At 36.5% G+C, this 12,351-nt stretch overlaps 1 protein-coding gene across 1 annotated transcript in view; it reads left to right on the plus strand.

Moving 5' to 3' along the window:
* The first annotated feature begins 2,194 nt into the window (after positions 1–2,194).
* The window catches only part of LOC136027154 (ubiquitin conjugation factor E4 B-like), a 72,360-nt gene continuing 62,203 nt past the window's right edge, over positions 2,195–12,351 (plus strand). Inside the window, exon 1 of the mRNA XM_065704136.1 lies at positions 2,195–2,271. Coding sequence (XP_065560208.1) covers positions 2,248–2,271 — 24 coding nt within the window. The 5' untranslated portion in view covers positions 2,195–2,247. The remainder of the gene's footprint in view (positions 2,272–12,351) is intronic.

Below are 12,351 nucleotides of genomic sequence, written 5' to 3' on the forward strand. Positions count from 1 at the left end.
GAGTCAAACTTTAGCGTAAAGAGCGGGACGTTGATGAGGAAGCAGCCTCTTTCATATACGAAGTAATTTCTGTGCGTTTTAAGTTTTGATGTCACTCCTTACTTTCAGTTGAAAAAACTTGTTTTTTTGTATTTAATTTCTGAAGGTTTTTGAATCAATGCATGTTTTGATTTTGGCTCTCCGCAGAGGAATAATCAAAACGAAATTTGAATATTTTTTTTGGGGGGGGGGCTAAATGGCTTTCTCATAATTTTGATCGAATGATTTTGAGAAAAAAAGAGCGGGGCGAAGCCTAGTTGCCCTCCGATTTTTTGGTTAATTAAAAAGGCAACTAGAACTTTTAATTTTTTACGAATCTTTTTATTGGTAAAAGATTTACGTAGCTTATAAATTAGCTTACGTAAAGAACTTTTGTATTCTCATGTTTTTATTACATATATGAGGGGATTCGCCCCATCGTCAGTACCTCGCTCTTTACACTAAAGCTTAAATTTTATCCCAATTCATTAAGAATGACCCCTGAATCACAAAAGCCGTAGAATAAATAGTTGAAATTACTAAAAATACTTTAGCGTAAAGAGCTAGGTATCATAAGGAGGTGAGCCCCTTATATGGGTAATAATTTCTGTTTGTTTCAAGTTTTATTGCTGTTCCTTACTTCCAGCTGAAAAAGCTTTTTCACATTTATTTTTTATTTTTTTTTTTAAATAATGCTATTAAATCCTGCTCTCCCTTCATGGAAGTTTTCTTTTCCCATGACAAATTCTCGATGGAAAGTTCCCCCAGCATATCCCCCTCTTCTCAACCCCTCCCCCCAACCAAAAAAATCCTCCTGAAAACGCCTGTATACTTCCCAATAACCATTACTATATGTAAGCACAGGTCAAAGTTTGTAACTTGTTGCCCCTCCCACGGGGACTGTGGGGGAGTAAGTCGTCCCCAAAGACATAGTTATAAGGTTTTTCGACTACGCTGAATAAAATGGCTATCTCAGAATTTTGATCCGTTGACTTTGGGAAAATATTTATCGTGGGAGGGGGCCTAGGTGCCCTCCAATTTTTTTGGTCACTTAAAAAGGGCACTAGAACTTTTCATTTCCGTTAGAATGAGCCCTCTTGCAACATTCTAGGACAACTGGGACGATACGATCACCCCTGGGAAAAAAAAAAAAAAAAAAAAAAAAAAAAAAAAAAAAAAAAAAAAAAAAAAAAAAAAAACAAATAAACACGCATCCGTGATCTGCCTTCTGGCAAAAAATGCAAAATTCCACATTTTTGTAGATTGGAGCTCGAAACTTCTACAATAGGGTTCTCTGATACGCTGAATCTGATGGTGTGATTTTCGTTAAGATTCTATGACTTTTAGGGGGTGTTTCCCCCTATTTTCTAAAATAACGCAAATTTTCTCAGGCTCGTAGCTTTTGATGGGTAAGACTAAACTTGATGAAACTTATATATTTAAAACCAGCATTAAAATGCGATTCTTTTGATATAGCTATTGGTATCAAAATTCCATTTTTTAGAGTTTTGGTTACTATTGAGCCGGGTCGCTCCTTACTACAGTTCGTTACCACGAACTGTTTGATTTTAAATATATAAGTTTCATCAAATTTAGTCTTTGTCATCAAAAGTTACGAGCCTGAGAAAATTTGCCTTATTTTGGAAAATAGGAAGAAACACCCCCTAAAAATCCTAGAATCTTAACGAAAATCACACCATCGCATTCAGTGTATTAGAGAACCCCACTGTAAAAGTTTCTAGCTTCTATCTACAAAAATGTGGAACTTAGTATTTTTTGCCAGAAGACCGATCACGGGTGCGTGTTTATTTGTTTTTTTGTTGTTTTTTTTTTTTCAGGGGTTTTCTTGTTACCACTGAATTCCACGGTGGTTATGCGATAGGAAATTCTAATGCAATATTCAAAAGAAATCCTCTAAATGTGAATGGCAATTTTTTTGTTCAATTCGGAAATTGAGGCCTGCTTAATTCCAATTCATTCCTACGATTTTTCCATGTTTTTAAGAAGTAAAGTTAACTGAGAGGTGTTTCTCCAATGGTAAGTTCTAAACATTCTAATTAGATGCTTAAATAAATAATTAAAGTTTGAAATAAAACACGGAACAAGACAACTAAGCCTATATTTTATACCATCAGAAAAACAGCCTTTGGCTAATTCTTGCATAGTTCATCTTTTTCATCACTTTTGTTTTTGTTTAGGTCAACATTAGTTGGGAAAGCACTGAAAAGAATGAGTGACTTAAGTCCAGAAGAAGCAAGTATTTTTAATTAATAATTTACTATGGAGACACATCAGGTAAAATTCTAGTTGAGCGACTTCTTGTGTATCCCAGAAAGGGGTTAGGGTGTAGGAAATTGAAACTTCCAAGGATGGGTCTACAGGCTAAAGTATATCCCGGGAAGGTATTTTAAAGTGCCCACCTCCACTCCTTCTCCCAGGACATGCTTTAGCCTGTAGACCCATCCTTGAGAGTTTCATTTTCCTAACCTAACCCCTTTGTGAGATAGTAAGAAGTCAATCAACTAGAATTTTACTAGGCCTAACACATTTAGTCTAGACTTACCCATCAAGGTTTTTTATTTATTCACACATTAGCCTAACCCAAGCAGGAGCCACAGGGGGAACGGGATTTTGTTACAGGTACTATTTAATTTTATGTACTGTTCAGTTGTGTTAATACATATCTGTCAAGAAGGAAAACCCTATTTTACAAAAAAAGGTCATTAGCCTGTCACTAGGCCTTGGTCCTTGTCTGTCACATTTGTCTAGGAAATGGTCAGGGTTCTACTCTGTAAGGTTTGTCCTGCATTCTGCAAGCTTATTGCATATGACTTTTGTAATTTTTGAAATCAGTAGCCAATTGAATTCAAAATACTTATTGAAAACCATTGAAATCAATTAGGCTTGTCTAGACCTATGCTATTTGCATGTTATGCTTCATAGCCTAATGAGCTATAGCCTAATTCATACTTTCACATATAACTTGGAGAATTTTTTGAATGCTTATACACTAATATTAGCAATATTAGCAACAACATGTTTGTTTTGATTCTAATGTCCTGTAAGTTTACCAGTTAAACAAAGACATTTCCTAAATTTAGAAAAAAAAGCCTTGACATGGCAAGAATTGTTTTTTCATTATTAAAACAAGGGAAAAAAATTGAAAACTAAAGTAGCCTATAATGTTGTTTTGTCAAGTAAACAAGTTTCTAAGACTTAGAAATCAGAAGATGATTGACATAATAGCTTGGCAATACCTTCCCATAGTATGTTTTTGGTCCTAGATTCTGAACTGAAATTTTCCTAACCTGATCCCTTTTCAAGATAATAAATGTAGCTTAGTTTGTGTAGAATTTCATCCAGAATAATTAGGTTAATTCAATAGCCTAAGTTATTGAAATTAATTGATTACCTTAAATCACATGTCCAGCAAGTGAAGGTGGTGATGAGCCTCCCATGAAACATGTTCCTGGTCATGTGACATGATTATGGTCTTGCATCCCAGGCTAGTCTACACTCTGTATTGACCCAGTCCTGGTTGACTCCTTTCTTGAACACATTTGTGGTTTGGGACTGGATGGTTGCATTAGAGAGGCTGTTCCAGTAAGGGACAGCATGCACAGAGAAAAATTACCAGTGCTCTTGTTGATGGCAACATGGGACTTACAGCTTCTTTGTGTGACATCTTGTTGTACTTGAAAAGGCTAATGAGAATACTTGACTTAAGAGGTTGTTTTCTAGTAGTTTGCAAGTGGTAATTGCATATCCTCTCTTCCATCTATAGACAGGGGTGTAAGATCTGTTGAAGAAGTTGTTGATTAAGGGAACCTAATTTATGCTATTACCTTAAATTGCAGCTTGGAGCATTATAAGGGTTATATAAGGGCTATAGAATAGAAATCAGATAAAAAGAAGAAATATTACCCTTCAATGCTCTTTCCAAATATAATATGGTTAAATTAATATCAAAAAAGTAATTTCAGTATCCCCCTCCCAACTCAAAAATAAAAAAGGCCAAATCAAAGTGAAAAATTTGATTCAAATAGGCAATCCCCTAGTCACAGCACACCTAGCTGCAGTGTCTAGGGAAGCTGAACTGCATATTCCCCTTTTAACAGCTCCAGTAGCCTAGTTAGACAGCTGGTTGCCACTTCAACTAAGTTACATAATTTTGTAAAAATCTTAGAGAGAGAACAAAAGGTGGTTCCACCTTTTCCAACCCTTTTCCCTGAATCAAGTGAAAATGACTGAAAAATAAGCCATATAGTCAGAGCCATTCAATGAGGGGGGGGCAACTACGGCAAGGTGCCATGGCTAGGATTTGCCCACTTTGATCAAATTTTTATGGCACTTGGTATCTACTAAGTGCCAAGACAGACTTGGTGTCTGTCTGTCTGTCCTGGTTTTGCTACTTTAGGCACTTCCAGGTAAGGTAGGACAATGAATTTTTGCAGGCATACCAGGAACCAGACCATATTAAATTAGAAATTGTTGTTTTCCTAATTCAACCATCTGGGGGGTGGGGGAGAGTGCAGGGATAGTTAAATTGAAAAAATGAGGTATTTTGAAATTATGAATGGGTGATTGGATCTTAATGAAATGGGGACATAAGAAGGTTGGAGGGGGGAAACAGAACTCTTGAAAACTGGAAATCTTGGAAAACACTTAGAGTGGAGTGATTGGGATGAACCTTGATGGGAATAATAAGAACAAGTTATAGATACATGACTGACATAATTGGAATGGATCCATTCTCTTTGGGGGAGCTGGGGGGTTGTTAATTTGGAAAATTGAGGTATTTTTAACATACAAACCAGTTATTGGATCTTAATGAAATTTGATGTTTAGAAGGTTTATTGTGTCTTATCCTTCAGATTCATATTCATGTGTCTTATTATTCAGAGCTTTTTTTTAAATCCTCACCAGTGGTGATGTTGGGGGAGTTGGAGGGGGAAACCTAAAATCTTGGTAACTGCTTAGAGTGGAGGGATCAGGATGAAACTTGGTGGGTAGAATAAATAAATGTCATAGATACATGATTGACATAACCAGAATGGATCCAATCTCTTTAGGGGAGTTTGGGGGGTCTAGTGCTTTGGCAAGTTTGGTGCCTCTGGACATGCTAGGACAATGAAAATGTGTGGGTTTGTCAGGGACCTGCACAAATTGACTTGATACAGTTGTTCTTCCCGATTCGGCCATCTGGGAGGCTGAAGAGAGAGGAAAAATTAGAAAAAATGAGGTGTTCTTAACTTATGAGTGGGTGATTGGATCTTAATGTATTTTTAATATTTAGAAGGACCTTGTGTCTCCGAGCTGTTGTTTTAAATCCAGATTGGTATTAAGCCTCTGATTTTCCTTTTCAATCAATCTATTGATTCTTAAAATTTAGCTAGAGCTCATACCATATGAGCTCTTGGCTCTTCTGACCTCATCACAAGTGCCATGTGAGCTCTTACCTCTTTTTCATTTTGGTTTGGCTTTTTAATTTTTTTATTATTTTAAACAAAAATGGAGTAAGCCCTAGAATTATCTTATTACACATTAACAGTAAACAAAACAACAAGCAACAATATACAAAATACATTATACCCAAACTGAACCCCTGGGTATTGATATGTGCCTCAGTTATCTAATAAACTCCTTAGGCTGAACATATTACAAATAAATTAAGCAAATACACCAGATTACACAAAGTGACAAATTCATACTTTAACTCCTCCTAAATCAACTGCTTGTTAAGATGGTAAAAAAAAACCTCAACTAGAATTTTATATGTACTGAATTTGTCAGCCTTTCTAAGGTAAGGTGATCAAAATTTCATGTGCATATACATCAGGTTGGCAAATGTGGTCCATGTCTCATGATAAAAAAAAGTAGCCATCATATTTTGCTATTTTTGACCACTGCATTTGTGTACTGTGAAGATTTGAGAAACTGTACCAAATATCCTAACATTGGAAACAATGGTCCCCTGAAATTTTGAGTTGTTTTTGGGTAAATCAACATACTTTTTCTTATTTTTCTTTTCCAGTTCTTTGTAGGTTTCAATTGGGATTTCGAAATTTGTGTAGAATTAAAGCTTGGCTTTTCATATATATACAGATATTGTTTATAGATAGATCCCCCACTCTCTCCAAGGGATAAAGAAAACAATAAACATGCCAGAATCAAGGCAAAAAAGCACAAAGTAGGGATCAAATGCTAGCTGCCACCATGGCAGGTGAGGCTCTTAACATTGAACCATCAAAGGTTCAAGGTAAAATCTTTTTATTGGTATGCTATGGGAGCAACTGAATTTGTCTTGATTCTGGCATTGCCTATGCTTTTTATTTACTGGGGAGAGGAGGGCAGCCTCTAGTTAAAATATTAACTCCATGTGTATTTGCTCTTCATTTTCAAGTTTGACTCACTCACATGCTCAGTATTGCATGTCTTCTAACCGCAAGTGTCTTTGCTCTTCATTTTTGTTCTTGACATGCCACCACTTTTCTTCTAACCACGTATGTATTTGCTCTCCATTTTAATTTTTGACACTCAAATGCTTGAGGTTGCATGGGTTCTAACTGCGTGTTTCTTTGCTCTTCATTTTCATTTTTGAAATGCTCTAATTGTCGTCTTTTGCATATATTCTAACCACCCATTCCCTTGCTCTTTATTTTCATTTTTTCCCACGTTTTTAGATTTTGATTACTTCTGACAATGTAGCAATGGTCTTTGCCTTAGATGCCTGTATTGGTGTTGTCACAATTGATGGTGTAAATTTAGGTTTTTTGGGCCCTCCAACAGACATTACATTATATCAATAAGTGATGCATGGGAAACTCAACAATCTTATTTATGCTATGCATTGCATCACACAAAAAATGCTTATGCCATAAGAAATGCTTATGTGATGTATTAAAATGGTATATGATGCATTTACAAAATCTAAAATTAAGGCTCTTAACAAATTTTTCATACTTCCAACCTATATAGATTGTTTTCTAATGCAAGAATATCCCAAGATAGCAATCCCCCCCCCCCAAAAAAAAAGTGTGGAGCTGTTTTTGAGAAAAAATATATACAGAATTAAATACATATATATATATACAATCATTGCTCATTTATAAAGATAATATATATATATATATATATATATATATATATATATATATATATATATATATATATATATGCTATGCTTATAAATATAGTATATTAACATATTTATCATAACTATATTTATTAATATATCACATGTTATAAATATGTAAATGTATAAACTTTATTATATATTATTAATTTATTTTATATATTTTATATAAATTATATGCTTAGAATTTTTTAGTGGCAACTGAAATTTTAGCGCATCGTCGAATCTAGCTCTAACAAGCTAAAGGGCCAAATAATAATGAGGAAAGGAGTCTAGTTGTGCTCCAGTCACTTTTGACTCTTAAATATTTATAATTCTTAAATTGTTTGAACTTTAACTCAATTAAATAATGCCAAGTTGTTATGACTGCTGATCCAATAAAACCCCTCTCTCATCTGAAACTAAAAAGTCATATATGGAACTTCCAAGTAATTTTATATTAATTTGCTATCTCCAAATTTCTACAAATAAGCACTTTACCCTTTATAAAGCAAAAACATGGTTGTTCTAAGTCACAAAATGGCCAAGGATATCCCCTGATTGTGGCGCTATCTCTTTTGTTGCTGAAAATAATAATTAATAATAATAGATTTATTTATAACCCACAAAATACATTAAACTGTGGAGTAAACACACACAAAAAAAAAGAAAAAAACATAACAACATAAATAACATAACAGCATAACAACATACAACATAAGTAAATTACCTCAATTCAAAAAATGGCCAAAGAGGGTCAAAAACACCAATCATTTGCCGAGTTAAGAGATATATCTTTAGATAAATGTTTCAGTCGCGAGGGTGCATCAATGATGTCAAATTTAGAAACTACTGTATGATTCCAATGCCACCAAGGCAGACGCAGCAAATACTTGCAATACTTAAAATATCCTGAGCGTATTTTCTTTGTATCCTTCTTGCGAAGGAGGAAAGTAAAACCAGAAAGATGAAAAACAGCAGGGGCACAAAAACTAGAATAAAGACGGCATAGTCCTTTTCGGTAATACCGACCACGATTTGGTGAAATTTTTGCGTATCCAACCCGCATACTTTTCAGCACGCTGGACGTAATAGCAGAGCAAGTAGACAAAAGTGACGTCGAAAAAGAGAGACCCAGCCATTTAATACTTACTGAACATGGTATAGTTGAAGAACCCAAGCAAAGAGGTGATGCTGGTGAGAACTCCCAAAACACAAAAACTCACATTTGGAGGCATTAACTGAAAGGCCTACTGTGGATAGTGTGGCTGAAAGCCGGTAAAAGTTGGTAATTAGACTATGTTTTGTCCAGCTAAGAAGCAGAACATCATCAGCATATGCAACATGACTAGTGCCTAAATTATCATTGTAAAAAATTGACGGTTGAAGACGTTGAAGACAAGAAGCTAAAACACAATAAAATATGCTCGGGGATAACACGGCACCTTGCCTAACACCTTTTTTGACAGGAATATACTCCCCTACAGTACCATTCCACTTCAACCTAAATGAAGAATTAGCATACCAATACTTAAGCACGGATACAATAGAAAGGCTAACACCTGAGGCTGCTAGAGAAAGCAAAGCATTTGAATGAATTACATTGTCAAAAGCACTAGATATGTCAACAGTTAAACAATACAGGGGACTTTTTTGAGTAACAGGTTGTTTCATTAGCCGAACCACAATATGGTGAGCTTGGACGCAGCCCATACCTTTCCAAAAACCAAGCTGGAAGGGTGTAAAATTGCACTTGGAGTTAATGGCCGGTAGCAGTACATATTCAAATAGCTTACTAACAAAACAAGACACAGTGATAGGATGGTGATTAGAGCAAGCACTGGGGTCCTTGCCCCTCTTGACTATGGGAGATATACAACCGGACAAAAAACTATCTGGCACAACGGACTGTGCCAAACACATCTGAAACAATAACTGCAAATGCTTCAGCAGTTCAGGACAATCATAAGCAAAAAACTTGAAGCAAAGACCATCACTATTGAGAGACTCAGACTTATTCACTTGCATAATACCTCGGAGTATAACACCAGATTCCACCAATAACACTTGAGATTGGTTGTTACCAATTGGGAGGATTGAATTGACAAGCTTTGTAAAATGATTTTGGAGATTAATATTAAATGAAAGCAAAATATTTTTATAATGAGAAACGAAGTCACATAGCCGAAGAGACGAATTAATTGGAGGTGAACACTTTACACTGTTTATAACACGATCCCAGGATTTCTTGTCACAAGGACCATCCCAGGCATTCAGTATCGCTCTACGCAGGGAATATTTGTACTCTCGTTTGGTTTTCTGTTTTATTTGATGTACTGAACCAGAAGAAGGATGATCACAGGCTATCCACATACGGAGCCAGAACTTAGCTTTTTGTTTAGCCATCTTCATTTTAGGATCAACTTTCCAAAAGGGATTGCGAGTACCCGTTCGCACGCACTCGGAGGGTATAGCTTTTTTAGCACCAGACTTTAGACAGAACACTATTTGCTGATAATACGAGTTGAAGTTATACATACAGATGTTTGCAATAAGATGATAATAACTGGAACAATGTCAATACATAAAGTGGAACATTGGTATTTTCCCAATTTAACTTTGAGAACCACTTGGGAGAGTTATATTGCACAGAGCTCGCCATGGAGCAAGATAGTTGGCACGTGATTGGTAAATGATCATCGTCGATTTTAGAGTCGTCCACATGAACTGTTGATGAAAGTAGAGTTGAATCTGACACAATTACATGATCAAGGTTGGAAGTAATACCACGACGATTGTGAATAGAAGATCTTTATCAGCAAGATGGAATCCTCTGGGTAGTGAATCGAGAAAGATTTCAGATCGGTCAGAATTAGATAATAAGTCAGTGTTCATGTCGCCGGCGAGAACACATTTGGTATTTTGTTTTGAAAGGTCGCTATGTAGTGTTCGTAGGCGATTACATGCTTGTGAAAAACTAGCCAATGACTGCACTGTCTTTTATTACAGGGGAAATAGTAATGGGTCCGAAAACGCTTTAGGCTATCAACATTCACTTTAGAGAGAAGGTGCTCCTGTAAAAACACAATATCATTTTCAAGCAGCTCACTAATCAGTAGATCCTTGTCTTTTGTACCATTAATATTAAGGGACACAAAGCTAAACGGAGTTTGAGTATTCATTTATTAACGTTGTTGAGAGCCGATCAGAGAACTTTGCATTTCAGACAAAAACTTACGTGTTCCATAGTGCAATTTGCACATTTTGGCGAGGCTTGGCAAGGGTTTTCCTTGTAATTCACATGAGGGCCAGAACATCTGGAACACTTGGTATGTGCTGGTGAGCGGAGACAAGCTCCAATCAGGTGATCAGTACTTTGACAGCAAAAGCATCGACGCGGAATGGATTGAAAGGGCTTAGGGCGAAAAATTTCGTACCCAATACAGATTCCCGACTCCAGTACCGCGTTCAGAGCGGTTTTGTCGATAAACTCGAGGCGAAAAGTGCCGATTTGACGAGCACTAATAAGAACCTCTACTGAGGCCTCTAAATCAGCTCTTGAATAGTTATGGGGTATTTCACGGATAACAGCTAATGGCTTTTTATCAATTACTTTGGTTTCAACGTTTGGAATGGAGCTAGTAACAGCTGCAGCCAACGTGTCGGCTGAGCGCTTATCACGCACCATCACAACCCAGCTTATGCTGTGTGGCTTAGATTTCAGATTCACGATCCCGTCGTGACCATCCAACGTTTCGAGCTTCTTCATGCGAAGGATAGGGTCGCTGAGCTCCGGGGTGGGTTTCTTACAACGACAGCGTAGGACGGTTTTTTCGTATTTTGAGTAGGGGCTACAAGCTTAGACTGTCCCTCAGTAACCTTGGACGCAATATCATGCAGCTGTCCAAGACAAGTGCTCACCTTGGCACTGAGGGTACTGAAGGCATCAACAGGGATCATTGGGACTTCGCTGGGACATTCGATAACAAAGTCCGGAAGCTTTATGTTCTGGGAATCGCACTTTACAAGCGAAGAAATAATCTCCGAAGCACAGTTTAATGCAGCATTGGCTCCTACGCGCTTCGATGGGACTTCATTCGGAAAAAGCTTTAAAAAAAAGCAATTTACGGGTCTCACAAAGAGAAGAAGACTCGAAGAAATCGGCCATGTACTCTTTTATCGTATCAGGGGAAACTCCTTTAGCAAGATTTTTCTGTACAAAGCACAGGATAGGATTGTAGAAAAGTTCATCTTCGCACCAATTACCAGTTCCCATTTTCTCTAGATTGAAGGTTCACTTGCGAGAGGAAGTAAGAGAAGCGTTTGAGGCTGCCTGCAATTTAAGCGTTGGACTCTGTCCCTGCAATTTAAGGGACAAGCCCGGCGGGTACCACGGCTCTTGCAAACTGCTCTCCCCCACCATTCTGCTTACTTCTCTCCTCTCACCTTTATCGTAACGCAATTGTCTATAATATCGGAAATTATAAATATTTTCGCAACTGCTTAATCCTGACCTATATCATATATAGGTCATGAAAATATCAATAAGAGAATTCACAGTTCCCAAGGGAATTTTCACTCAAGTCTGAAAATAATTTGCTTATTTATAATTCTTTGGACACTGAATTAATTATTATGAAAATATTGGCTATAGGTCAGGTAGAGACGATGATCATTTACCAAAAAGAAAAAAAGATTCGTGACTATCTGGATTTAAAAACTTAATGATTTTAATGTGATTGTTCGGAATCACTATAAAAAGTCAATTCTTTTGACACTTACATTGTTATCAAAATTACATTTGTAAGGATTTCGATTACTGTTGATACTTCTGATACAAAAGGTGACTGTATCTTTATCAAGATTACTGTTCCCATGCCTTGGGCAAATACATGGATAATAATCACTGTCTGCATCCTCCCAAGCATTTGAAAAAAAAGTTGAATTGTTTACCCAAATGGTAAAAGAGAAAAATCCTAAGTCAGAAATAAACAGAGATATGAAAACTGATTCAAACAGTAAAAAAATTGTATCAATTTACAACATCTCCAAATTTATTACAATAGGAGGGATTGAACCTGAATGTCTATGATCTGCAAGCATGCTCACATCCACTGTGTTGTCATAAGGTATCAAATAGGTAAATTTGTCTAACAGTTTATTCATATTCTTTTCATAGACGAGTTATAATAGCTAATGTACAACCATCTCCTTGTTTA

The sequence above is a fragment of the Artemia franciscana genome, chromosome 5 (genome assembly GCF_032884065.1).
Source record: "Artemia franciscana chromosome 5, ASM3288406v1, whole genome shotgun sequence".
Taxonomy (NCBI): Eukaryota; Metazoa; Arthropoda; class Branchiopoda; order Anostraca; family Artemiidae; genus Artemia; species Artemia franciscana.